Source organism: Lepisma saccharinum, chromosome 10 (genome assembly GCF_977018435.1).
Source record: "Lepisma saccharinum chromosome 10, izLepSacc3.1, whole genome shotgun sequence".
NCBI lineage: Eukaryota > Metazoa > Arthropoda > Insecta > Zygentoma > Lepismatidae > Lepisma > Lepisma saccharinum.
In genome coordinates this window covers 131,194-157,925 of record NC_139238.1, presented here as the reverse complement: position 1 = coordinate 157,925, position 26,732 = coordinate 131,194, and the positions used below count along the sequence as shown (strand labels likewise).

The following is a 26,732-nucleotide window of genomic DNA, read 5'->3' as shown; positions in this document are numbered from 1 at the left end:
GGCAGTAAAGCGAAAAAACTGGATACATACACGAGGGAATAGGCTCTACAGTCGACACTACATCACCGGATTAAATCAAATGAAAATATTTTACGTGAATCGAAAATCATAATTGTCTAACGCACATGTGTTGAATATTTTTAAAAATTTGAAACTGTTTATAATCATCCAGAATTCCAAAAAAATATAATTTAATGTAATCAGTGTAAACTTTATTAGTAAAATTTGTACGAACTTCTAAACTCTTTATTTGAACGACACTCGCAAAAGTTAATAATAAAATACAATAACTGTGTGCTATTATGCACTGGAATAGCACTAATAAATAAATAATAATAATAAATTTACAATAAAGTTTATTTAATTCATTAGTTTAGTAATTTTTTATTGTATAACATATATAACAGTTATAATAATTACTATTATTTCTACTATTCTACTTTTATTACTAGCCTTTACCCCCTACAAAAATTTGACTACACAATGTCGAAAATTATACATTTTACTGTTGTAAAATTGAAGTATTTCTATGTTTATAATTTATGTAAGCTTCATTTCAAGTTGAAGAAGTCTTAACACGAAACTATTTGTAGAAGATCAATATTGTCTTGGACAAAACTACTATTTTTCCGTAAATCTTCACCCAAAGTATCCGGGAAATTGCCAATCTTTTCTAGACCTAACCTTTGATTCTCTATATCACTCAAAAATTTTAAGTGATCTATTTTGTATCTGATCTTTTTTAAGGAAATATGCTCAGTGGCGATCTGTATTCCACTTGTTTACATTGGTAAATTGCCCAAACCGGAAGTTCTATCCCCACCATTTATAATCGAATTATCTCATCGATTATTTTTTTGTTTACTCAGGAATAACCCCCATACAATTATGTATCCGTTAAAAGGTGCTTAGCACAATGCCATGAAGGCGTATAGGGGGTGTGGGGGTAACGCCCCATACTTTCTTGATCCGCTCGTCAGTGGGGGTGATGTGGGCGCCTGGGCTGCTTCCAACGTTAGAAAAGTTCCCGGACTTGAACCGGCCGGGGATTGAACTTGGGACCTTTAGCACGGTAGTCAGACGCGTTACCGACTGATACAACCGTTGATGACTTTAAACAGAAGTAGCAGGTAGCGCGTGAAGTCGATGCTGGTTGAACAGGTAGCACGTCACTCCAGTGGTCTTGCTACCTTGGTTTGCGTCCAATGCTGAGCGTTACTGGAGGCGCACAAAACTTCCGCGTGAAACAGCCCTGATTGTTGTAATTGTCCCATATTGTACAGCAAATAAAAAAAAAAAGTTTTTTAGATGAGTATTAACGCATGCAATATAAAGTAAGTAAAATAATAATGCAATATACCAATTCAAGCAACCAAAATAATATTGTTGTTACGTGTCTGCTTGTTCTGCAATGTGTGACATGTGGTAGAACCATAGGGTAGAACCAATGGTACAGTGGGATCCATGAGTATTACCTTGCAAATTGTCCATCACCATGTTCGTGCTCTTTATTTGACCCAATAACAGCTTCAAGAATTAAAAAAAAGCTCAAAACAAACTGTTGACAACTTCTGCAACAGCATACAAAAATATCCATCGCTTACAAACACATAGGGCCGTGTCCGGATTGGCAAGCGCTCCGCCCCGTACTCTCCCGTTGCTCTCGCCTGCCGTCGAAGTCACGTCCAAGTCGTCCGAATCTAGATGTCCCTTGTAGTACGGTTGTCACTTTTCTCGCCAGGTGTCATCCCGAACTTCACCAACAGCGCTCTGGGGCGCAGGCGCAATGCACGTAAGCAGAAGGCAGACGCCAAACATACATCCCAATTATTTCCACCTATTTACTACTCATATAAAAATGTAACATGCTATTTCATCATTTACAATTTTTCTACATTCAGTATTATCGATAAAATGTTAAAGTATCACTGAGTTTTACATCGTCTAATCAGAAAATGTTGGCTGGACAAAGTGAAAGTTGGAATATGGCTGCCAAGCGCAGTGCACCTGTCGCGCCTCTCTGCTCTCCCCTCCGACTCCACGTCTGCCGCGAATTCGGACAACGGAGGTTGGCTGAGTCCCCGGATGGAACGGAGCTCTATGTGACATCTGCTGGCAATTCGGACGCGGCCTAGGATGTAAGAGAAAAATCAATGAAAATAGTCATGGACAATTTGCACGGTAATACTCAAGGATCCCACTGTACAAAGAATAGAACTGTTTTGCGGGGGGCCTCCCTTATCGCATAACATTTGAGCAATTTTTCGTCTATGCTTTCGTTCTGCCATGAGGCGAGGAATGCCTACGTTGTTAGGATAGGTCTGAAAAATTATTATTTATGCTAAGATAACTAAACATAGCTAGTCTAACCTAACAATATAGGCATTTATCGCCTAGTATTACAAGCTTTCTCCCGTGACATCAGAACAGAACACAAGGTTGCTCAAGTGTTGTACGATAAGGGAGGGCTTGTTTTGTGTCATCTGTGTTTTGTGTGGACTGTAATCTGTGCTGAAGTCTGTTCTGTTGATATAAAAATGGAAGTGGAGTATCTCTTATCGTAGACTATGGCATCAAGATTTAGCGGTGTTTTACAGTTAACTGATTTAGATGATTTTATAACCCCTTCGCAGGTAGGTTTGTTCACAAGATAGTTTCCGTTACCACCAACCAACGTAGGATGGTATGTTTGAATATGGGATACAGGGTTGAAGGTTACACCATCACACATAACATATATGGCAATATGAATTCTTACGGTCCAGTACACACTACCCGACCACGTCCAATTTCCATCGATTATCATGTTAGATTTCACTACTGTAACAAAATTCATAATGTAGTATCGGCAATTATATACTGAATTAACGGAATTTGGAGGGCGTATTTTTTTTTTTACAACCTACCATCCTTCAGACAGTTTTCTTCATTTCTACAGAAGAAACTACTTAGTGTAATAAGTTCCTTTAGTATTGTCTAACATCGGGAAGGTGTTTTGTGTGAAATTCAGGTAAGTTTTCCGTATCCTGGAAACCGATTTCTTCAAATTTAAAAGTTTGGGGCTCATTTGGGGGCAGGTGACTGGCCAATTTCGAACATGCCTGTAACAGGGAGTCTATAGAGAAAGCCAGGGAGCTGGAGTGGAGGCAGGGCCGCATTAGCAGTTGGGGGCGGTAGGTCAATTATCCCAGGGGCGGAGCTCGGAACCGGTGGGAAATTTTGACTCAAAATTTTCAAACTAGAATAATGTTTTAGTTTAAATTTCCCACCAATTCCAGGATGGATAGCCCCAAAAACCATTCACGGAATGTTCCGCGAAGCAGATGGGTAAGTACGAATGTCAAAAATTGATAAGGTAAAAGTTTACTATCCTTCGGACACACATAAGTTCTTCGTTTCGTCAATTTTTGACATTTGTACTTACCTATCTTCTTCGCGGAACATTCCTTAAGGTGTATTGATGTTTTTTTCATCAAAGTATTTACAATTTTTCAGATTACGAGTACTCTTTCTCGTAGTCTTTTCACTTGCCTGAGAAACAATATGACAGCATACAAAGTACACCTTCCCACATAATCGTGCGTCATGCCTGTTTTTTGTCGATTTTCATTTGTTACGCAGTGTTTCAACCTTCGGAACCCAATAAATACCCGTGAACAAAGCTCATCTGCTCCATTTTTTTCCCCCGCATTGTTTTACGAAGAAAATTGTAATGTTTCGTTGTGCTATCCATGAATGGTTTTTGGGGCTATCCGCTCCAGGGGTAATTGACCTACCACCCCCAACCACTAATACAGCCCCACCTCCACTCTGCTCCGGCTTCCTCTATTGAGTCCCTGTTAAAGGCATGTTGGAAATTGGCCGGAATCACCTGCCCCCAAATGAGCCCCAAACTTTTAAATTTGTAGAAATCCGTTTCCAGGATACGGAAAACGTGACTGAATTTCACCACACATCCACAACACGTCATATTAGGCATATACCCACAGCACATTCCTTCTAACATTACATTCACTGCCACATTTTCTACATTCCTTTCTGTTCTTCACGATCCCCTGTTCAATTAAATTAAAAAATCCACTGGATCTTCCACACCCGGTACAAATTTCACCATGCATCCACAACATGTCATGTTTCTAACTTTCGTTGCAAACACAGACAGTTTGGAACACTAGATACCCAATGAACATGAACAAAACACAATCACGACGCGTGATGATGTATGAAGGTGTACGTGCCAAAGGCTATTGTCTGTCGGATAATTAATTTTCAACAATGAACATGAATTTCTCCTATCATACATCCCCACATCACACAAAACACCATCCCGATGTTAGACAATACTACAGGAACTTATTACGGTAAGTAGTTTCTTCTGTAGAAATGAAGAAATCTGTCCGAACAATAGTAAACTAGTACCGGAAACACTGGCGAGACCGCGTGACTTTCGACGCTTGCGCCATATGCAGGTACATAATGGAAGTAACAGCATAATGTTGCCGCTCTACAGAAAATGCAAGTTCCTTACATAAAAAGTGATTATTTCTTGTTCTGCAGCATTCTATGGTGAAGTTTTCAGTTTCCGTGAAAGAAAATACCTCAAAGAACTTCGACAATGCTACGGAACCTGATTTCAGTAAGTAGTTTCTCCTGTAAATTTGAAGAAATCCGTTCGGGCGATATCGCATATTTACCATGTTTCCAAACGTGCCTTTTTTTACGAGAATTTTTCTTCTTTTTCTTTTAACTATGCTTACCTAACCTAACCTAACCTTGCTGGAAATGGTCCGTGGGGCTATCATGAATGGTTTTTGGGGCTATCGTGAATGGTTTTTGGAGCTATCCATCATTGGTTCGTGGGGCTATCATGAATATTTTTTGGGGCTATCCGTCAATGGTTTGTGGGGCTATCAGTCAATGGTTCGTGATGACATGTAATAAACATGAAAGTAGGTATTTTTCGGTTAAGAAGGTTGAAACACTGCATACCCACTCCAAATCGACAAAACACAAGCACGACGCGCACGAGTGACCCAACCGGAACAAGGAAGACAAATAATGACTCGTAACATGAAAAGTTGACACTATTTTATGGAAAAAGGCATAACTTCACCTTAAAAAATCTTCCGCAATGTAGAATAGGCAAGGGTATAATTTAACAATACAGGGAAGTTATCCAATTTGTTTGAAATTTGGGCCTCGTAATCACGAATCTGCACTTAAAATTTGGCGCTTATTTGGAGGCAGGTGAATCTGGCCAATTTCTAACATGCCTTTAACAGGGACTCTATAGAGAAAGCCGGGGAGCCGGAGCAGAGCGGAGGCGGGGCCGCGTTAGCAGTTGGGGGTGGTAGGTCAATTACCCCAGGGGCGGAGACCGGAATCGGTGGGAAATTTGGACTCAAAAATTTCAAACGGCAATATGTGACCTTCAGTTGGCTATAAATTGGTAAATAGTTCTTTCTGCGCTCCAGATTTATGTTCTTCACAATTAGCATTACATAATGTTCACAAAGACAAAAACAAATTCCGAAACCGAGGGTGTAGAAATAAGAACTTAAATTAGATTATTTTGTTATTTCCACGTGTGAGCGCCAAATTTGAACTGCAGATTCGTGATTAGGGGGCCAAAATTAGTGAGTATGCCGAATTTCAAACAAAATGGAGAAATTCCCGGTATTGTAAAATTGCTCCTTAGTAAAATTTTCGGTAAATTTCTCGTAAGGGACAGATGGATCTCATTAAATTTACAGGAGAAATTACTTACCGAATGCAGTTTCGGTTAACTTGTGATAGGTCGTACAAGTGTTCTCTCTCATCGGTCAAGTTATTTCACCGTTAATTCATGTTTGTATGTGAGTGCTAATGGAACCTAACCTAACCTGTTAGGCATACCTCGTCCCCTTGATGGTTCGTGGGGCTATCGTGAATTTTTGCGGCTACCCATGGTTGGTTTTTTGGGCTAACATCAATGGTTTGTGGGGCTACCCGTGGATGGTTTTTGGGGCTAATGTCAACCATCCACAGGTAGCCCCACGAACCATCACGGGAACGAGGTATGCCTACGAGGTTAGGTTAGGTACCATTAGCACTCATTTTCACCAAAAAATACCTAGGGAAGGGGAAAAACAAGGAAGATTAATTACCCGATATCTCGAAAATGGCAATTATTTTTCAATAAAAAAAGCTAAATCCCTTGTTAAACAATCTTTCGCAATGCAGAATAGGTAAGTACGAATGTCAACAATTACAAAATAAACGACTTACAGACATTTTCCGGCTTTGAAAATTTTACCGATGATTTTTAGAATAACAGGGTGTCTACCCACGGACCATTTCCGGCAAGGATAGGTTAGGTTAGCATAGTTAATAAAAAAAAGAATCGTAAAAAAAAGGCATGTTTGGAAACACTGGGTGACTTTCGACGCTCGCGCCATCTGCAGGTACATAATGGAAACAACGGCATAATGTTGTCGCTTTACAGAAATGCAAGTTCCTTACATAAAAAGTGATTATTTCTTGTTCTGCAGCATTCTATGGTGAAGTTTTCAGTTTCCGAGGAAAGAAAATACCTCAATGAACTTCGACAATGCTACAGATGTTTTCAGTAAGTAGTTTCTCCTGTAAATTTGAAGAAATCCGTTTGGGCGTTATCACATATTTACTTCCCAACCTTTTGATACGAGAGTTTCATTACATAAACTATATTTTATTTTCTTATTTGCTAATTACCAACTTTACCTAAGTAGAAATCTTAAGAAAAAGTCATGAAAGTGTCAAGAATTTTGGATTTGTTATTTTGGTATACACCCTGAATAAGGATCAGAAACTAACTGCCTAACCTACCCACATACAATTAACTACCTTGACGAGTATTTTTACACAGAGAGAGAGAGCCATTAAATCTATCTGCCTGATCTAACAAGAACCCAAAATGAAAAATGGTTGAAAATATTTTCTGCATTGCAAATTATTTTCTCATGATTGGTAGTAGGGTGAGGAATACAATTCAATTTTGAAATGAATATGGATTAGTGATTGATGTTTGTAAAATGGTTTCGTATGATGTGTGAAGCAGTAAGTGTGCAGGAATTGGTTCCAAAGAGCAAGTTGCATCATGTTCTTCTTAAAGGTTTGCATAACCACTATTTATAGATGCAAAATAATCTAACTCAGTTATTTTTAGTAGCTATTATTTTATTTTATCTGCTGTTTTGTCCTGGTTTCACATGGCTAGTCACTCTACACTGAGGTTGTGTTTTTGTATGTGTATATTAGTATAGTGCGAGAAAGTTCTGGGAAACCAGAACAAAATGTTGCAAATAACATAAGATAATAACCACTAAAAATAACTGTGTTAGATTATTTTGCAAGTTGCATCATTCTAGTAATTATTGGCTGCTGGATTTGCGAATATATTTAACAAGATAACAGAACTTCATAAATACTAAGGTTGTCTGACTCAATCTACCTAACGTATGTAATGTATTTCTTCAGGTGGTGAGATTAATGAAATTGTGTTACATGATGCTTTAGATGTGTAGCATATTTTGACTTTATTTGTCTATGAAGCATACAAGTTACAAATGCTAATAATTTTTGTTGGTGAAACATGCAAATTATATGCATTCTCAAATATTTAAACCTTAATGCAATTAAAAACAATAATAATTTCCATGTTGATTCATTTTGTTATTTGCATGGAATATGACCACTTTTCGTGGGATGCCCCATGCAGGGCACGGTGAAAATAGCAGAAAGTGCCATAGACCAGAAATAACATGGTCAGGTAAATACCTGGAAAGACAAGCGCTGATGCTGGGCCGGTTGCTGCTGAGTCTCGTAGCGAATGTCAGGGAATTATCTGTAGTAATGTGTATTATTTATTGTGAATGTTTTGTGTCCTACATTTTGACACGGTGTCCTACATTTTAGGACAGCATGTCGTACATTTCCCTCATAGCGATCTGGTAACCCTATGTATTCAAAGGTCACAATTTAAAGCCTGGTGAAAATAGCATAAATGTGTTCTCCAGTCCACCAAGCACTTTACTTATCTAGGTTTCTACCACATTTCAAAATTATAAGCTTTGTTCAACTATGCTGCATCAATCAATACAAACGTTTTATCCAAAAATTTTGAATACTTTTTCTATTTTGTTTCTTGGATATATGTTCTTTTTTTGTTAAATATCAATTTCTAGAATGATTTGAGAAAAATATTCTGAAAAATCCCCACTGTGTTATAAGCTGTGCTAAGCCTTTTCTTTACAAGTTTCCTGAAAGTTTTGACAATTGTAGAACCTCACAAGCATTTAAAGCAATAATTTGGAACATTTTCTGAAAAACAACACTTTTTTACTTTTTTCGGTTGATTTTTCTTGAAAAAGAAAATGTGGGAAAAACATGACTGGGCCAACCTAGTTGTTCATGTACTTTCTCTCTCTCTCTCTCTCTCTCTCTCTTTTTCTCTCTCTATGGCAAGAATTTTGAAATGAGGAATATTCCAGCCTCCTTGGTGAAGTGGTTAGCACAGCATGATGCAATGGCAGTCATCCCAAGTTTGAATCCCAGCCTGGTCATAGGCGTTCTTTGTCCCTTCATCAATTTCATCATATCATCACTCATTCTCATCTTCATAATTAGCCAAAAGTGGCAGGAAAGCAAAGTCAAATAAGACAAATCAACAAGAAATGAGGAATATGACAATTGGGGTAGGCAGCGGGTTTGTGTTTGAATTTATTTATATATTGGCTAATCAGAACTGGACCTACAGTTTAAAGTGGAATCTGCATCGGGTATTGATCCTTGGACACCTTGATTGCAAGGCAAAGCATTGCCACTACACCATTGATTATTCACTGGGAGGTAGTGGGGGATATGCCTTTCTTATCCTCTTTTCCTCAGGAGAATTGGGACAATATAATCAAAATAGGTCTTGCAATTGTGGTGAAAAATAATGGACCGATTAAAATTTATTAGATAATTCTACAAAACCTATTCTATTTTATTTTATTGCAGGAATGCATCAAGCCAGTGAAGATTCAGAAGACATCACATGGGACAGGTGCAAAAATAAAAATTCAAGATGATGGATCATATATGCAGATAAGGGAGGTGAGTAGTAGTGTCTTAATGTGTGACAATTTTTTCTAAGTGGTACCCTAACTGTAACCAAGCAACTTAGTGCACCATTCACATGTTGAGGTGTTTATATTTTCTAGAATAACAAACCAAGTTTGATATTTGTATCTATTTATGATTGGTCACATATCTGCAACATTTACTATAATTAACGTTCTTGTCCAAGTTGAAGACACAGACCTTGGGCATAGTCCATATAAATTCAGGCTTGGGAGGTTACCTTCATAGTCTCAGATGTTATTGAATTAAACAAAAAAAAAAAAAGGTAAAGCGGTCCTCTGCATAGCACCACGCCATGAAGGCATATAGGGGGTGTGGGAGTAACGCCCCACACTTTCTTGATCCGGTCGTGAGTGGGGGTGATGTGATCAGCATCACGCCCTTGACCGCCTTTGCCCCCCAGGGTTTCCCCCAGGTACCCATGTTATTCGATGCTGGGTGGGTGCCGGGGCCGTTTCCATCGTTAGAAAAGTTCCCGGATTTGAACCGGCCGGGGATCGAACCCGGGACCTTTAGCATGGTAGTCAGACACATTACTGACTGAGCCACCGTGGCCCATTAAACATATGTTATAATTCATGACAAAGTAAGAAACCCGTATTTTTTTGTTTTGTCCAAAAAAAAAAAATCCTGGCCTGAGATACAGGCCGCCAAAGATGGCACCTTGGGCATCATTTCTCACATGCGATTTTCGGCAAAATATTAAAATGCTCTATATCTGGAATGGTTCAAGATATTTTGTTGCTGTTTTTGTATTTGAAAGAGAATAAGTTTCTGATTAAAATTATAACCTTCGTTTGGGAATATGTGTCCAAGTTCTCTTGCTGTAGGCTTCTGATTTTTTTTTAAAAAAATCAAAAATAATATTTTTTAAAAAAAATGCCAATCCCAAAAATTTTAATTTTTTTACTGTTGATCAGTACCATACAGTACTATATTCTCTGAAAAGGAGAACTTCCACTTTTGAGTTTAACAGGTTTTATAAACAATTGAAAATTTTGGCATACATTAAACCAGTTTCCATTACCACATTCTCACATATTGGTCTCATGAAATCAAAATCTAGTCTTATTTTACATGGCTTTTTAATTCTTCATAAAGATAAGTAACAGACACAGCTTTGAAAACATATTAAAGCTTCCAAAGCATACCACTTCTATGCACTCTGCTTAGAACTGAAATTAGCAATTCAATGAACTAAAAATTTGTTCAACTGCATCAGTATCTTCCGTTGATATTGAGTGATGCCTTCCTCTTGAACCAATAGGAACTCGGGCACCCAAAATCTTTAAAACATCGCAAATTGGAAGTGATTTCTGATGGTGCCCCTAGTCACTTCAAAAATCGTTACCAACTGTTTGATTTGACTAAGTCACTTGTGCCAATGGAGTGGGTATACAGTGCTACTGGTCATGGGAAGGGGCCTTGCGATGGTGTAGGAGGCCTGCTGAAGCACCATGCTACAAAACATAATCTTTCCAGCCCAAGTACAGCTGCAATTCAGAATGCCGAGGATTTTACAAGAGTGGTGAAGTCATACCCATCAACAGCCCTCATCCTGTTGCCCAAAGAGGAAGTTGAAGAATTCCACCAGCAGAAAATAGAAGAATGGTCCAACCAAACTACCTCTGTGAAAGAAATTCAGAAGACACATGTCTGGACTCACAGTGATGGGCGAACCTACATTGCACGAACTTCAAAGAGCAAGAAAGAAGAAATTTCATTTGTCCAACCAAGATCTCAGAAACGACAGGATCATAATCAGATTCACAACCTACAAAGAGGGATGTTTGTGGCCTGTGACTGGTGGATTGCAGAGGTTATAGATATCAGTTGTGAGTTAAATGAAATTGTCGTAAACTTTATGCTACCACATTGACCAGCTGCTGTATATAGATTTCCAGCTGCAAGACAGCAACACCACCACCAGTGCTCACTTCCAATTTGCGATGTTTTAAAGATTGTGGGTGCCTCAGTTCTTATTGGTTCAACAGGAAGGCATCACTCAATATCAATGCAGTTGAACAAATTTTTAGTTCATTGAATTGCTAATTTCAGTTCTAAGCAGAGTGCACAGAAGTGGTATGCTTTGGAACTTGCACATATATTTTGGAAGCTTTTGCTTTGCCTGCCTGAATTGATATGGACTGTGCCGTAGTAAATATGTACAAAGTCTTTTACAAGCAATTATTTGGGTGATTGTTGTGTGATGTGCATTACTTTTTAGTTGATGAAACTAAACTATTGTATTCTAAAATTTTGTAATTGCTTTTTGGAGTGAAAATCATGAAGAAAGTCAGAACAGATGAAAAACAATGGAAATGTAGGGAAAAAAATTCTTTTCATTCTAGTCTCAGTATGTAGTAAGTTCAATTTCATTCACAATTGGAATTTTTCTGTGCTCATTTTTATATTCTAAATTTAATCACCTCCGACAGGACATTTGCGAACAAAAAACATACGCTCTTTAAGTAGAGCATAATAATTGTTAGTGTTTTCTTCAAAAATTGACATTAAAAGGTAAAATACTCTTGTTTTAGATTGACCTGATATCACTACCTTGTCAGACCTTCCTTTCAGCAAGGTGCTGTCAATAATGGGGAAAGTTGTTTTAATTTCAAAAGCAGCAAGGCCCAGAATTCTTGGGTACAAATGGTTAAAAATTGCAAGTACAATGCCAAAAATGGTGAATACAAGACTAGTATCTAAAACAGAATTTTTTCCAATTGGGGGAAAGGGGGGGGGGGGGTTGAACAAAAGACCCATACAAGCGCAGTCGCGAACACACACACACACACACCTTGATGCACGGATGTAGTTAATACTTCATCCATGTAAAACTGAACTATTATTTCCATAGATTCCATAACTATGATATAAATGAACCGATTATAATATTAAATATCTGGATGACATTGACAGGAAACAATTATTTTATTACAAAATTAAATAATATGACAAATGCACACATTAAACAAACACTGTGAGGCTTATTTGCTGCTATCAATCAGTGGAATCTTCTTACTAGAATATGACAGATTGTTTACAACGTATTTGTGATGCTAGGAGTTGATTTCATAAGTAATTATTGGACTACCACAGCATAACAGAGTTTGCATTTGTTCTTACACAGATTTGATTAAAAAAACATACCAGCAAAATTAAGGAATACAAGTAATCAATGTTAAATGTAAATAATGCACAAAAAATTTCAGCCATTTATTGAACTGTCGATTTAAAAAATTAACTTCTGTCAGGGCAACATGATCTATAAAAATTATTCCATTTCAAAAATGCATGAGGGGCAATTGTCCCATAATACACACACACAACAATGAGAATTCAGTTCTCACATCCTAGCTTTTGGCTTTAAAAAAAGTTTCAAATTTGCATTGATTTGTTAACACACATGAAAACTGAAAACGATCAGCATTTGGTGCATCCAAATTACACTCAAAGCACCATCAACAAACATACTAAAGTTACTCTGTAAATCTTCCAATGCCTCCTGCACACTCACATTTTGTTTTCAGCATGCAATGCTTCTTCAAGAAGTGTGTCTTAGTGTTAACACTTTCAAAAAGAGATGCTGAAGATTGTTTTCACCGCCTGTTGCAGTAACACTTCCTTTCTTTCGAACAGTTTTGATGCAGTTCTTAGCTTAACAACAAGTCTCTTTGCAGGATCATTCAGCATTTTTGCAATTTCACACATTTCAAGTGAACACTTACATAGTCATTGAACTCTCCATATCTCGTTAATTGAAGTTTTTTGTTTAAGGTGCACAGTTGGGGATAGAGGTTTTTTTATTGTTTCAAGCTTAGCAATCAAATGTTTATTGACTGCTACCACCAGCTTTATGAAAATTATCTTATTTCATGAGATGTACTCAAAAGTCTTGAATAGGATCAACATTTTGTAAGTTAAAAATTGTATTATTTAGCTATCTCTATTTATAAACATTTGAGGCAAGTTTTTTTTATAGAGGCATAAACAGCATATTACCACTGTGCCATTTTTCTTAAAACTAAGTATTTTTCTCATTCCAGGGAGGCCAAGAGGAGAAATTGCAGAAAGTGGAAATAACACTGAGTGATTGCTTAGCGTGTAGTGGTTGTATAACGTCAGCCGAAAGTGTCCTCATTACACAGCAAAGCCAAGAAGAGCTATTGAGAGTTCTCAAGGAAAATAAGGAACTTGCAGAGGTAATGCCCATATTTTCAAATTTTCTGTTTTATGTCACGAGTAGAAAGTGGATTTTTAGGTGCTAGAAAACTTAAAATATTTATATCTTCTAAAAACACCGGAAAATTCAAAGTAAAAAAGATTTTCATTAAAAAAAATAACTAAATACTCACAAGTGAAAAAAAGGCTTTATGCATTCTGTTTATTACAATGAACAACAAATCATATTTCCATATTATTAATTGAAAATGCATGCCAATTTCTGAACGACCTTTCCACATCACAGTTGGGGATACACATACATATTTGAAGTAAGGGATGCCATGCTCACATCAAATATCGTCAATATCACATAAATGTTTACACAGGTTTTTGCCGTACTCTGTTTTTTTGTTCATTTCTTTACTTTTTATATTTATATATATATTTTTTTTTTTGGAATTTGTCTCTCAGCACTTGAATGCATGTCTCTTCCCTGATACGAGTTCAATAACATCCATCCTTCACTCTTTTGCAAAGCAGCAGTGTGGAAGTTTTTAGTTTTTTTCTGTCACGCCACACAGAAACCTTAGATTTGCAGATCCATCTTTCAATATATCTTGAAATATCGCAGTGGACGACATTCACAACACTGACAAAAGCTTGGAAATTATTTGTTGCGGAATTCCGAATAGGATAGTAATTTACTAATTTACCACTTATTTCATCTATTCAAGCATTAATTCCAAAATATACATTTACACAAATAATTTTGAAACCTTTTTTTGTTTGGAATGTCTAAAATTTGTACATTTTGTGTTCTTCGTTCCCTAGAAATACACAGTCTGACAATGAAGTAATGAGACTGATTTTATATTGTCCCACGTGTGCATTCTATCTGTGAAGTAACGCGTTCATGATGTAGTATGGTCCACAACCTGGCAATACCTCATGAACTTGCGATGTGCATGCTGGGAATTATGCCGCCATGTTGTGAGGAAATGTAAGGGTGTCGTCTCGTAATAGCTATGGAGCAGCAAGCGAACATCAAGTTTCATGAAAGACATTCTGAAAACTGCTGCGGGGATAAACATTTCTTGAATTCTATTGTTGTGGAGGACAAAACAGAGCATTTTCGTGTTAGAACCGACAAATCGCTGAATAGAAGTCACCAAATTTACCAAGAGGCAAGAAAATGCAGCAAAGGCATGTAATTGTTCCAGAGGGTGAAAGTGTAATTGGTTGTTACTATCGTAGTGCTCTGACCTTAGTAAACTGAACCGGACAGTTGGTTCCTGCTCCACGATAATGCACGGTCCCACAGAACAGTGGTTGTCTTATGTATTCCTAGTCCAAAAACAAGTGAGAGTGATTTATCCCCCTGCGATTAATTCCTGTTCCCGGAAGTGAAGCTGCTGCTGAAATTACACGGGTTGTGATGTCAAATCTTCAAGTCATACCACGAAGACTTGCAGATGTCATATCGTTGGCCAACCGTGCCAATTGCTGTATTGATGCAGAAGGGATGTTGTGTAATAAACAGACAATGTTCAATTATTTTGTTTCCTTTTCATCTGATAGAGCTGTCTCATTACTTAATTGTTGGACTGTGTATGTGTTTTATGTGCTAGAGGTAAAACTGTGCCTTTTTATGTGAAATAAGACTTCGCAGATTACATTGCAACCAAATGGTAGGCACTCCTGCTGAGTCTGTCCGACTTCCAAAGAACCGAAAGAAATGTTCTAACCTAAGAATCCGCTCCTTAGTCATGGGTATGCTTGATTTATTAGCCAACACTTTGTTGGCATATCAGTACATTGGTAAAATTGATAAGGAATTTTACTTACTTTATATTTTGTAAACCTTTCAATGAAGACACCTGTTATTGACCAGCACCATCCTTCAGCTGCCTTTACCCCCTCCCCCCCAGGAACCAATTAATTACAGGCTAGATCACCCCTGAATGCAGGGGCACTGTTAATAAAAATTGAGTCTACTCTGTTTATCTGTTTTGTAAACATTTAATAAGATGTAAAATTTCATATTTGTGCCATTTTGTTTTTTGTACAACTACAACATTTTCGGAACTTATCATGTTTATGCTGTATGAGTCGATATGGAACTTGTGTTGCTTGTTATTAATATTTTAATTTATAGAAGCATTATTTAAAGTATTTATGTACTTTGCAGATACAAATAAATAGGTACTGATTATGTTGTACCTAAACTTGTGTATTTGCTCAACAATTCTGTAGTCTTAACAAGTAAAGAACATACATGAACAATTTGCAAAGACTCAATAAATAATATTACAGAAATAACATATTCTTACTTTGTACCTTAGGTAGATATGCTTTTTCTCTCAAACTCTCCTTCAGTTATTGAACATAGTGTACAAATGACATAATTTCTCTGTGTGAGTACTTTGCTCATCTCGCTTGTGTCAGATATTATCTCAAACTTTCTCACCATATAAGTAGAGTGCAAGGGATGCATAATGCTGTATCCTCCACACTGCTTGTTGCATTGATTTTTTGGAATTGTAGGATATTCAGTGCTTGAAGTTTTGATTTATATTTTCAGATTCTTGAGGGTATGTGTGTGCTATTTAGAAAGTTCATGAAATCTTTTTGTAATGTTTACAACACTTCAGGTGCAGTTTATTACATGTTTGTAGAGAAATATGTTAGATTCTTTATTTTTTGTGTGTTTTATTCTAGGCTGGTAATTGTGAACAAGCAAAAAGTATTGTGGTATCTTTGTCGATTCAACCTGTACTGTCTTTGGCTGTCAGATATGGACTAACACCAGAAGATACAGCTACAAAATTAGCAGGTATAGTTCTGTAATGATTACGTAAATGTTCTTGGTTTGTTCTGAGAACTTTTACATTAGGGCTTGGTGCAAACTTTCATTTCTGGATGTATTTAATAGCTAAAACAGCACATTATTTCTCATTACAAGTGACATTTCTTCAACTTCTTGTTTGTATCACCTCCCCCCCCCCCCAACTAAAATATTTTGGATCGTAAGTGAAAAGAAAATGAGAATTCTTAATATATGTAGATGTGTGGACAGTCATACAGTATAAAGCAACCACAAACAAAAGAACCTTCGGCTAAAATCATTTACGCACCTTTCCCTTGATCCGTTCAGCTTGGACCTTGCCCCTCCCCACCTCAAGGGAGTACGGTGCACAGGAGTTGTGGATCTGCACAGATTTTTTTGCCTGTTGTTCCACTATAGTAACTAGCCCCCTCCCCCCTTTCCTACCCTGCTGTTAACATTTTAAACAAGAAATTAACTTTTACCCCAAATATGCTAAATATGCTCCACATCTTTTGTAGTTTCAAGAAACCTACTCAGAATGATATGAATCTCTTGACAAATGATTGGAAGAGTAAATTGTCAATATTAGCTTTTACTTGAAAGCAGTGGTGCAGCCAGGATTCTTTCTTGGAGAGCTTGGGAGGCTTGTGCATGAGCTTTTGTATTTGTTGGTTGATACAATTTAATAAGATAGACATACAAAAATACTATTTTGGACAATTGCTTATAGGTCTCATGGTTGAAATGTACCTCTGAATTGTCGGTGTTGACAAAGCATCACAAAGTCAATTTCAATCTACTCGAGAGAAATAGGGAACTTAATTCACTGATCAACTGTCATTCAATGAAAATGTGATTCAAAAAACTTGGTTCTCGAAAAGTTGTTGCCATACAGACACATGTTAATGGGCCTGGATATAATATTTATTTTTAAAAGAACTGAACGTAACATTTCTTAGGACTTTTTCACTACAGAACCTTAATCAAAACACTCACAACAAAACTGGCTTGGCAGGAATGTCCACACGACTCCAAAATGGAGGAATGAGTCCCAAGAGTCCCAAAATAATGGTGACATTGTGACAGAAGAAAACTATAATACAATGAGATTCTCTTATTTGCCTTTATAGCTTTGTCCTTTAATTTTTTAACAAAGAGGCCTTGAGTGAACATTGCAGCCCCCCCTACACGTTGCATTTTAGGGGTTGCGGGAACAGCTGCTGATTCATTGGTGTCAGGTCTCTGTAATCATATGTTTATCTTTTGTCTCTAGAGGTTATGGTATGTTTTCGTTTCTGAAAATACATCATCACTCATTCAAACACAGGATTTGTTTTGTGATTATCTTTCAAATTGCCTTTTGCAGAGCATTTTTGTGATTAGTCTAAATTTCATTTTATTTTCGAATACAAATTCTGTCATGGAACTAGTGCAATGAAGACAGCTCGAAACATCACAGTATGCCGATGGAAAGTTCCATTCAGGCGATTTTAATCTTGAAAATGAACAATGTTGCCAACCAGAGACCAATATGGATATTAGTTGAAGCAGATACAACTTAAACTACATGTGACTTAGAAGCAACATTTGATGTTTGTATTCCAACAATATTGAATCATTTGAAGCAAATTGACAAGGTAAAGCTGGATAATTGGTTTCCGCATACATTCAACAAGCACCTGTATAGAGGAATAGTTTCGAAACTTTCCTTTCTTTGCTGTCACAGCGTAAAGGCATTGCATCGTATTGTTATGAGTGATGAAAAATGGATTATTTTAGACAGTCGTAAGCATTCAGCACAATGGTTGGATTGCACCAAAAGGAAGCTAATTCCGTCTGCTTGGTGGTCAAGGGCTGCCATTATTACAGCTTCTTGAAACTTTGTCAAGCGATTCCTGCATATGCTTGCTACTACCATTTGGATGAAAAGATAAAGGAGTCTGCAATTAATCAACCAAGATTGGTCAATAGAGACAAGGTTTAACTTCTGGAACACAATACTCCACCATGTGTTGCGCAAACAACACAGGGGCTGGACCTGAAAACTCTCTGTCACACACCGTATTTACCAGACCTTGCATAACTGACTATCATATCTTCCAGGCAAGGAAAAACATTCAATTCTCAACAAGCTGTGTAAAATGCCTTTCGTAATTTCATTGCCACGTATTCTACAGGTTTTTTATACTTGAGATGGTAGAATTGCATCAGCAGTTTATGTGGATTCTTTGATGCTTCTGCCTCTGTTTGGGATATACTAAACCAAACTTTTTAATCAAATTCAGAGATTTCATATTTAATAACCTAATCATCCTGTTTTTTTTAACATTTCTTTTTAATCTTCACAGTTATTGTGTCTTGCCATTTCCATAGAATTTCCTGTTGTAGTTACACATTCTTCACTACATTTTTTTTTTGATCAAACTTATTTTTCTGCCCTAATGACCACTTCCTCAGAATTGGCTTAATTTTTATGGTAAATTTTAGGGATGGGCCGATATGAAATTTTGGCCGATACCGATAAAGTACCGATATAAAATTTACCGATACCGATAACCGATATTCTACCGATCCGATATAAAATTAGAAATGGTCCTTGAAGAACCTGAAATGATCATTGATCTCCTTAATAAATGCATGTTTCAAGGTGACTGCAGTGCAAAAGAAGTTGAATATTTAGACATTTACTTTTTTAGAAAGAAGGGCATGGAGATTATCCATGAAAATTACAACAAAATATTAGAATTTTGCACTAAATTATAAGATATTTATCGATATATCGGATCGGTAAAATAATCGGTAATTTTACCGATAAACCGATACACAGATATGCCTATATCGGCCGATACCGATAGAGTACCGATTAATCGGTCCCATCCCTAGTAAATTTAATTAAGAGTTTTCAAACTTTTTGTGAAATTGCACTTCAGATTAATTTTTGGTGGCTGCCAATCTCTATTTGTTTCAATTTTTTAATTTGCATTAGAAGATAACAGGTTGATGCTGGGATTTTGAATTCAGATGTGTGTTTGTTTTCTTTGGATAATTTTTGGGTTGAAAGGCATTATTTTGTTCTTTATTCTAGTCCATTCATTTGTAATGTACGTTGATTTTCTCACAAATCTCATTCATTAATTTTGTGTTGATTAATATTCATCCAGGGTATCTACTCACCGGGAATTATGTGTGAATTATTGGCTCCAGGAATTATGCGTGACTTCTACTTGAATTTTTCTCCGTATATGTGAAAAATTGCAACTTTTATTAATCCAAGTCCCATTGAATTTATACATATTCATATTCTCTGAGGCAAGTTTTCACAGTTAAGTTTTTTTATCAAGGAAATAAAAGAAAAGAAAGTTGCTTGGAAAATAAAACTCAATTCTCTCAGTTCGTTTGCTTTATTAGTTAGTGTCCTTTGCAGAACAATCAAGGTGACAGCCAGAAGATTATTGCAAGATATCTTGGAGTTGATAGGTAAATTTGAGTTTGAAATTCTTATACAATTAACAATTTTTTGTAGGTTAGTATATCCTGTAACATTTGTGACTTGTGTTTGAGATGTATTTGAGTCTGAGTTTGTGAAATGGCAAATGTAAACTCTGCACCTTAAATTAAATATTTTAAATATATATAACATAATTGAATTTGAATTTTTGGATAAATTGGAATTGCACAGACCCTTTATATTGTGGGAGGAGGTAATACGTAAGGCTGAAATTGAGAAAACATCTGCTTGTACCGTTGAATTTTTAGAAAATTCACCTTGAATGCAGGGAATTATACTTGAGCAGCTACCCTGTCATCTAAGTAAAATATTTAAAGTTCAACCTCAAAAGTTATTTATTTTATTATTTTGACATTCTTTGTGTTTTCCGTACATGTAATTCTGCAGTGTTTTTTTTCTTTCTTCTAAAACTGCAGCCAGTGGCTTGTTTGGCATGGCAAAGGGGAGGAGCTCAGCCGTGAGGTGATTAGGGGACAATCTAAACTGGTAGTTATGTGGAAGTTTCTATGTACATAATTAATTGTAAAAAATATCTCTCTCGCCTCCCTGATGGCGCAGTGGTAGCGTCGTCGCCTTGTAATAAAGGGGTCCTGGGTTCGATACCCGGTGGAGGCACAAGTGGTTCGGATCCCACTTTAAACTGTAGGTCCAGTCCCGATTAGCCTTACTGTGCATAAAGTGGACTTAAAACACCAAATCAATCCAAAATAGCTCTCTCCCATCCTTCATTGTGCATCACATATGGCTAATTCAGCAACAAACACATCCAGTTGCAGTAGAGATTTTCTTGCATCTTTTACTTTCAATCATAATGAGTAAATTTAATTATTTCAGGATATTTTAAGAGCCTTGGCGCTTCCATGGTGATTGAGATGAAAGTAGCTGAGGACATGTCCTTGATAGAAACGCAGAGAGAGTTTGTCGATCGTTATAGATCAAGGAATGGAGAGCCAGGAAGGATTCCAATGTTTGCCTCATCCTGCCCAGGTAGTGCTTTGCTGCTTTATTAATCTAAGGTTGCATACTTTAGAACAACAAGTGAAATTTATTATGGATATGGCTGATCTGATAGTGATCACTGTTATTCATTTGCTTCTAATCACTGATACTTTTGAGGGTGGTATGCTAAGGGTACTGGGGAAGGCACTGATGTTTCATTGTGTTTGTACCAAGACTCCTTCATTAATTCATCATTTATCATCATTGCTGATTAACCTAGAGAAGTAGGCAAGAGACATGAATAAGATATTTTTGTTTTAGATTACAGTACCACATAGTATGCAAAACATTCATTAATTCTTCACCAATGGGTCGTGTATGCACACACATAAAGATTAATACGAGGATACAAAATAACAAGACCATTTGTAAGATGGCTGAACGCACAATCTCGTAATAAACAACTTTACATCATGCTAAGTATGGTTAAAATTGCCTCATAGTTCTTTGAAAAAGTTTTGAAAACTAAAAAAAATATAAAAAAGAAATCCCGTTCCCAAAAGTAATTTTATAAAAACTTTTGTTTCTCCCTATTTGAATCCTATTTACCACACAGTGAAGAAAGTTGTTTCCTACAGTAGGAGATAAATATATATGCATAACAACTAAAATAAAACTATATTTACTTAGCTCACCACCTTGGCCTCCCTGATGGCGCAGTTGTCGCGTCATCGCCTTGTAATCAAGAGGTACCGGGTTCGATACCCGGTGGAGGCACATAGTGGTTCGGATCACACTTTAAACTGTAGGTCCAGTTCCGATTAACTTTACTGGACTTAAAACACCAAATCAATCAAATTTGCTCACCACCAGACTGTGGTACTTACTGACATCTATCATGCTTCTTTTTAAGTGCTGTATAATCCAGTTAAATTTTGTTTGCAATGCACAGTTGTAGAGCCATAACAGTACTTCATTTTAAATAATTTTTTTTATTCACATCAGTTTATTGTGGGGGCCACAGAGACTCTTCAAATATTTTTTTTCTTCCCCTAATTGTTTTTCTTTTCTTTGGGGGACAAGGTACCATAATTTGCCTTCCTACAAGAGCCGAGTCCTTTGAAGGAAAAGAAGACAACTGCAACTGTTTGTGGTAAATAGTTTCCACTCTATGAAATGTTTTGTGCTGTACTGCACATTTGAGAAGTGCATGATTGCAAACGTTAAAGGTCAGAATGACCCCCATTAGATAAAGGTTAATTTCCTTCCATAATTATAATAATAAAAGATGTGTAAATAACAGAAAATGCAAAAGGACCAAGGCTCAAACTCAGGTCTTTGGCCTTGCTGTACCAACTGAGCTGTGAATGAGGGTTTTTTTTGCCCGGGTTTTTTCGAAAAACCCAACCTGGGTGGGTTTTTCAGATAAAACCCGATAAAACCTGGGCAAAACTGGGTTTTATTAGGTTTTTCAGGTTATGTTAATAAATATATATATTTTATAAATGAAATACATTTTTCCCTGATAGTAATATATTGAACATTCAATTTGTATTGTTTTAGTTCACTGAATTAGACACTATTTAATATTTTCTATTAACATAGTTAAGAATTGACAATCAGGGTCTCACACCTTGAAATGATCAAACTAAAAACATACATAACCCGTGCAGCAACAGACCACTGAGGGCCTAGACGTACCTACCGACTGTCGGCCGCACTCCGTCCTGATCCTATTCTTACGGGGTGACGGGTGGTCAGCATAACCAGGTTATGCTACTCATTCGTAGCTACCCAATTTAATAATGATGGTGAGTGTTCACTAGTCTCATACATAGGCCGAAATCTCAGGAGAAATGCTGTTACATTTTCCCAAGGAGACTTAAACCTGCACACATCCCATAGATGGAGCCCAAAGCATGACCGCACAGCCACAGTGCGGGACAAATGAGTAAATTATCTAAAATACTATGTTCTGAAAAATTTGACCAACAGTTTGGTTCTACTCTTGCTGGATGGCGTAACAGTTAATATATCTATGACCAGTTCCCAGGGTTGCGCATTGCAATACTATACTATAGTGCAGGAGGCCTTAGAAAGAGCATTTCGCGGGCTAACAGCAGACGTCGGTCGCACACTATTGCCGATACTCTCGTGTCGTCTGCTCCTCAGCCGAACAAACAGTCAGAGGTAGCAAGAGCAGAGGTCATTCACCCTTCCAGCAGCGAGCTAGCTGTGGCAACCAGGCTCACTCATTTGGTTCTCGCAGACACACCCCCATATTGTCGTCTGCTGTAAGCCTGCGAAGCGATCTTTCTAAGGCCTCCTGCACTATAATACTTGATATCTGTGGTGGTTTAGTCAACCTCTGTGGTGGAGTGGTTAGCACAGCATGCTGCAATGCCAGGGGTTCCAGGTTTGAATACTTGTTTGGACATGGATGTTTGTGTTTGTTCCAATGATAATACAGAGAGCTGGCCCTGTGGCGGAGTGGTTAGCACATCGCGCTATGACAACAGGGGTACCGGGTTCGAATCCCGGCCTGGATATTTGTGAGCCTTCATTCATCAATTTCATCATATCATCACTCATCCCCATCTTCGCAAATTAGCCAAAAGTATCACAAAAAGCAAAGTAAAATAAAGCAAATCAATCAGTCAATAATATAGAGAAAATTGATGTGTGTGAAAATTGAGAAAATATAGGGAAGAGGGATACTCCTGCTTATGGGTATTACTTTTATTACAAATGTAACAAATGTAAAAAAAGAAAAAGTAGGCTGGCTGATTGTCATGCAGAAGACCCGGGTTTGAATCTTGGAATGGGTGATCTAAGGTCGGAATTTTTCTGGTCTTGTCCCTGCATGAAGCAACTCTGGAACTCATCCAGCCTCAAATCAATGGGTCGTGTGGGGTAAAGGCAGCCGGAGTTTGGTTGTGATCACATCACCTCCAAAATCGAAGAGATCAAGAATATGTTGGGCCCTATCCCCATATATGCCTTCATGGCACGGTGCTCTATGCATGGGGAACTTTACCTTTACCTACTATACAACATACAGTTGCTGCACACACACTTTTAAATCTGCTACAATACAGTTTGTTCACTGTTGTGTTTTCCGATTATTTTTGTGGATGTTTCAAGTTTAAATATCTCCTCTGTGTATTAACCATGCCAAAATTATAAGGCTGACATATTTGACTGATTTCATCCAAATGGAATACCGTATCCATCCTCCAAAATATCTGGTTGCTATGAAACTAACAGTTCCCATGGATAAAACATTAGTGGCCCCCATTTGGATCCCAACATATGCACTAAATTGTTTAAAAAATTATTTGTCAAGCCATAGCTTATGAAATGCCCTAAAGTATTTGTCTCCATTCTTTATGTCCAATAATGTAGTTTAGGCAGATATTTGAAAGTGGCATCAGAATTGGAGCTACCTCAGAATATGAAAAATTGAATTTTCATCCATCTTCATGAATTGCTTTCAACAAATTCAGATGCAAATTAAAATCATTCCCTGGGTGTATTTATTTGCGTCATGAATTTCTGCTTCAATACTCATTGGTGACTTTCCTCCACCCTTCCTAAACCACACACTATATTACAGAGTTTTTTATTAAAAACTTTAAGCTCAAGTAATGTTCTAACGTAGCTGAGACTTGGTTTTTTAATCTACGAAAATCTAACCTCAAATATTTGCATAACTTAAAGCTCTGGCGACATGGTAAATCAGTCTGTCGTCTACCATCTTTAAACATGGTGACAAATTTTTCTCAAATACAATATGACACCAATCCTTTAAGTTATCTTGTAACTCTAAAAATTGCAACTCAAAAGATTACATTTATGGCAAAATGTATGTTTGCGATTTTACCACCACTCCTCTCCTAAACTATGAAATTTAATTTTAAAAGTTTTACTGCAAAATTGTGGACCGACGAATTATCTACAATGACCGAGTTTAGTTCCTTATGCTCCGAAAATGCAGTTTTGGGGAGATAGAGAGCATGGTGTAGAGCATGCATGCAACATGAGGAAAATCAGTTTTTCATTCACCATCTTGAAACACATTGTTCAATTTCACTCACATGTAATACCATTGCAGTCTGTCAAGTTTTCTAGCTGCAGAGACATGTTATCATGGTCACTAAATAGATGACTTGTCTTTTTTTGCCCATCCTCCTCCTGAATCGTGCATTATGTTTCGATAATTTTATTGTGAATTTACAGTGCAAGTAATGTCACAATGCTCCTGAAAGTTTTATGCACAATGTTCGAAATTGTAGTCTCTAAGAAGGTTTGAAAATGTCAGAAATGGTCAAAATATGAAAGTATACGTATGCATTGTATTTACTTGAGTACCCCATACCCCCTATTTTTAAGAAGAAAAAAATGAAATTGTGGTAGATTATGAGAGTGCTCGACTTCTTGGGTATAGAGCTCCTAACCACAAATAACATTTATCCTACATAGACAAGGAATCCATTACGTTCAATCAATGCACTGAACTGGAGGGAGGGGTCACGGTCTCAGGCATTGGAAAGAAAACAGAACATTTGCACACATACTAAATTTTGAGAAATGGAATGAATCATTTGGAAAGTGTTAGGTTTAATTATACCACAGTTAACTTGATATGTTCTATTAAAGGTCTGCCGAATTACCTCAGACGTCGTATTATTTTACTATTAATATTAACTTAATAATACTCAGCAGTGAACGATGAGACTCGGTGAAGTACACAGACTCCTCTCAGGTACAGGGATAGTGTTAGGCAAAGACAATATTCACAGCACAGAGAAATAAAACCACATTACTGCCGTATATATAAATTGAAAAGTTTTATTTTTATTTAATGCAATTATAATGCAACTATACTTGAGACGAAGGCGAGGATTTCGCTTTGTCGATGAATTGACTCAATTAAAATGCATAAAACTCAATGCGTGGCTATCGGCAAGCCTATGATTGCATAGACCTAGCTTGCGCCCCGAACTACCACACCAAGAGATATGCAATGATAACTGAGCCAATATTTACTCTTTAACCTTATATTTCTAGATTAATCTTTAGGCTATCTTTATTATTTGATGTGGAATGGTTGCAGTATTGTGCATATCATCAATGCATGGCTATCGGCGTACCTATGTTCACATAGGCCTAGCTTGCGCCCCGAACTACCATACCAGGATGTATGCACAACACCGAGGAGTTCTTTTTAAGTTTAAAAGCTTCGTCGATCCGTGGCGAAAGTGTGTTGATTCTTATGCGACATCCTCGCTTTTATACTATTTTCGAGAACACAGATTAAAGTACAGATGAATCACTCACTATCTACAAAAGGATACTATCAACAAGACTGACATCTATACATCTTTAGAAATACAAATTCGTATAGAGCACTCTTGCAAACAAAGATACATTAAATTACTCATAACAGAGCATAAAATACAATAAACATTAAACAAAAGATATATATTACAAACAAGGTGCATTATTACCTTTAATAACAAAGAGATTACGCTTTCTTTTACAAAAATAAATACATTAGTGACATATCTTCTACTGATGACGTCACATAACAATGTGGATCATATCATCTGCCCCTTCCTTTCGGAAACTAAGTTTCAGGAAGGAAGTTATCTACCTGGAGGAAACTTAGTTTTAAATTACAAATTCTTTCTTTTTATCCTCCGAAAAACGCACCAGTTTTACGTTATCCAAGTTAACCTTACCATATAATTCTTTAGTCCTTGGAATTAGCAATGTCACAACATTATTTTCCACTTTGTCCACTAGATAAGGTCCTATCCACAACATAAATAACTTTTAAATGGTCCTATCTAATGAGGAGCTTAAGGAATGGTTTTTAACCATCACGAAGTCTCCAACTGTCACTGTCTTGGCGTTTCCCTTCTGTTTTAAATTCTTCGACAGCTTCTTCTTCTCCCTGACTTGGGCTAAGAATAATTTGGACTTCCAATCCGGTTGGGCTTCTTCCCGTTCGGGCCAATTGAAATGGGTTAGGATCTCTCTGGGTATGGGATGGTTGAAGAATAGTTCAGCAGGTAGTAGTCTCAGAAATGGAATAATTAATTAACCAAACAACTTTTGATATGTATCGAGATGCTTGGAGAG

General features: G+C 37.0%; 1 protein-coding gene across 1 annotated transcript in view; it reads left to right on the top strand.

Annotated features, from left to right (window-relative positions):
- The first annotated feature begins 2,260 nt into the window (after positions 1-2,260).
- LOC145993727 (putative cytosolic Fe-S cluster assembly factor GJ13047) overlaps positions 2,261-26,732 on the top strand; it is an 82,868-nt gene continuing 58,396 nt past the window's right edge. Inside the window, exons 1-5 of the mRNA XM_083129463.1 lie at positions 2,261-2,633; positions 9,022-9,117; positions 13,194-13,349; positions 16,030-16,144; positions 20,481-20,633. Of these exons, the coding sequence (XP_082985589.1) occupies positions 2,568-2,633; positions 9,022-9,117; positions 13,194-13,349; positions 16,030-16,144; positions 20,481-20,633 (586 nt within the window). The 5' untranslated portion in view covers positions 2,261-2,567. The remainder of the gene's footprint in view (positions 2,634-9,021; positions 9,118-13,193; positions 13,350-16,029; positions 16,145-20,480; positions 20,634-26,732) is intronic.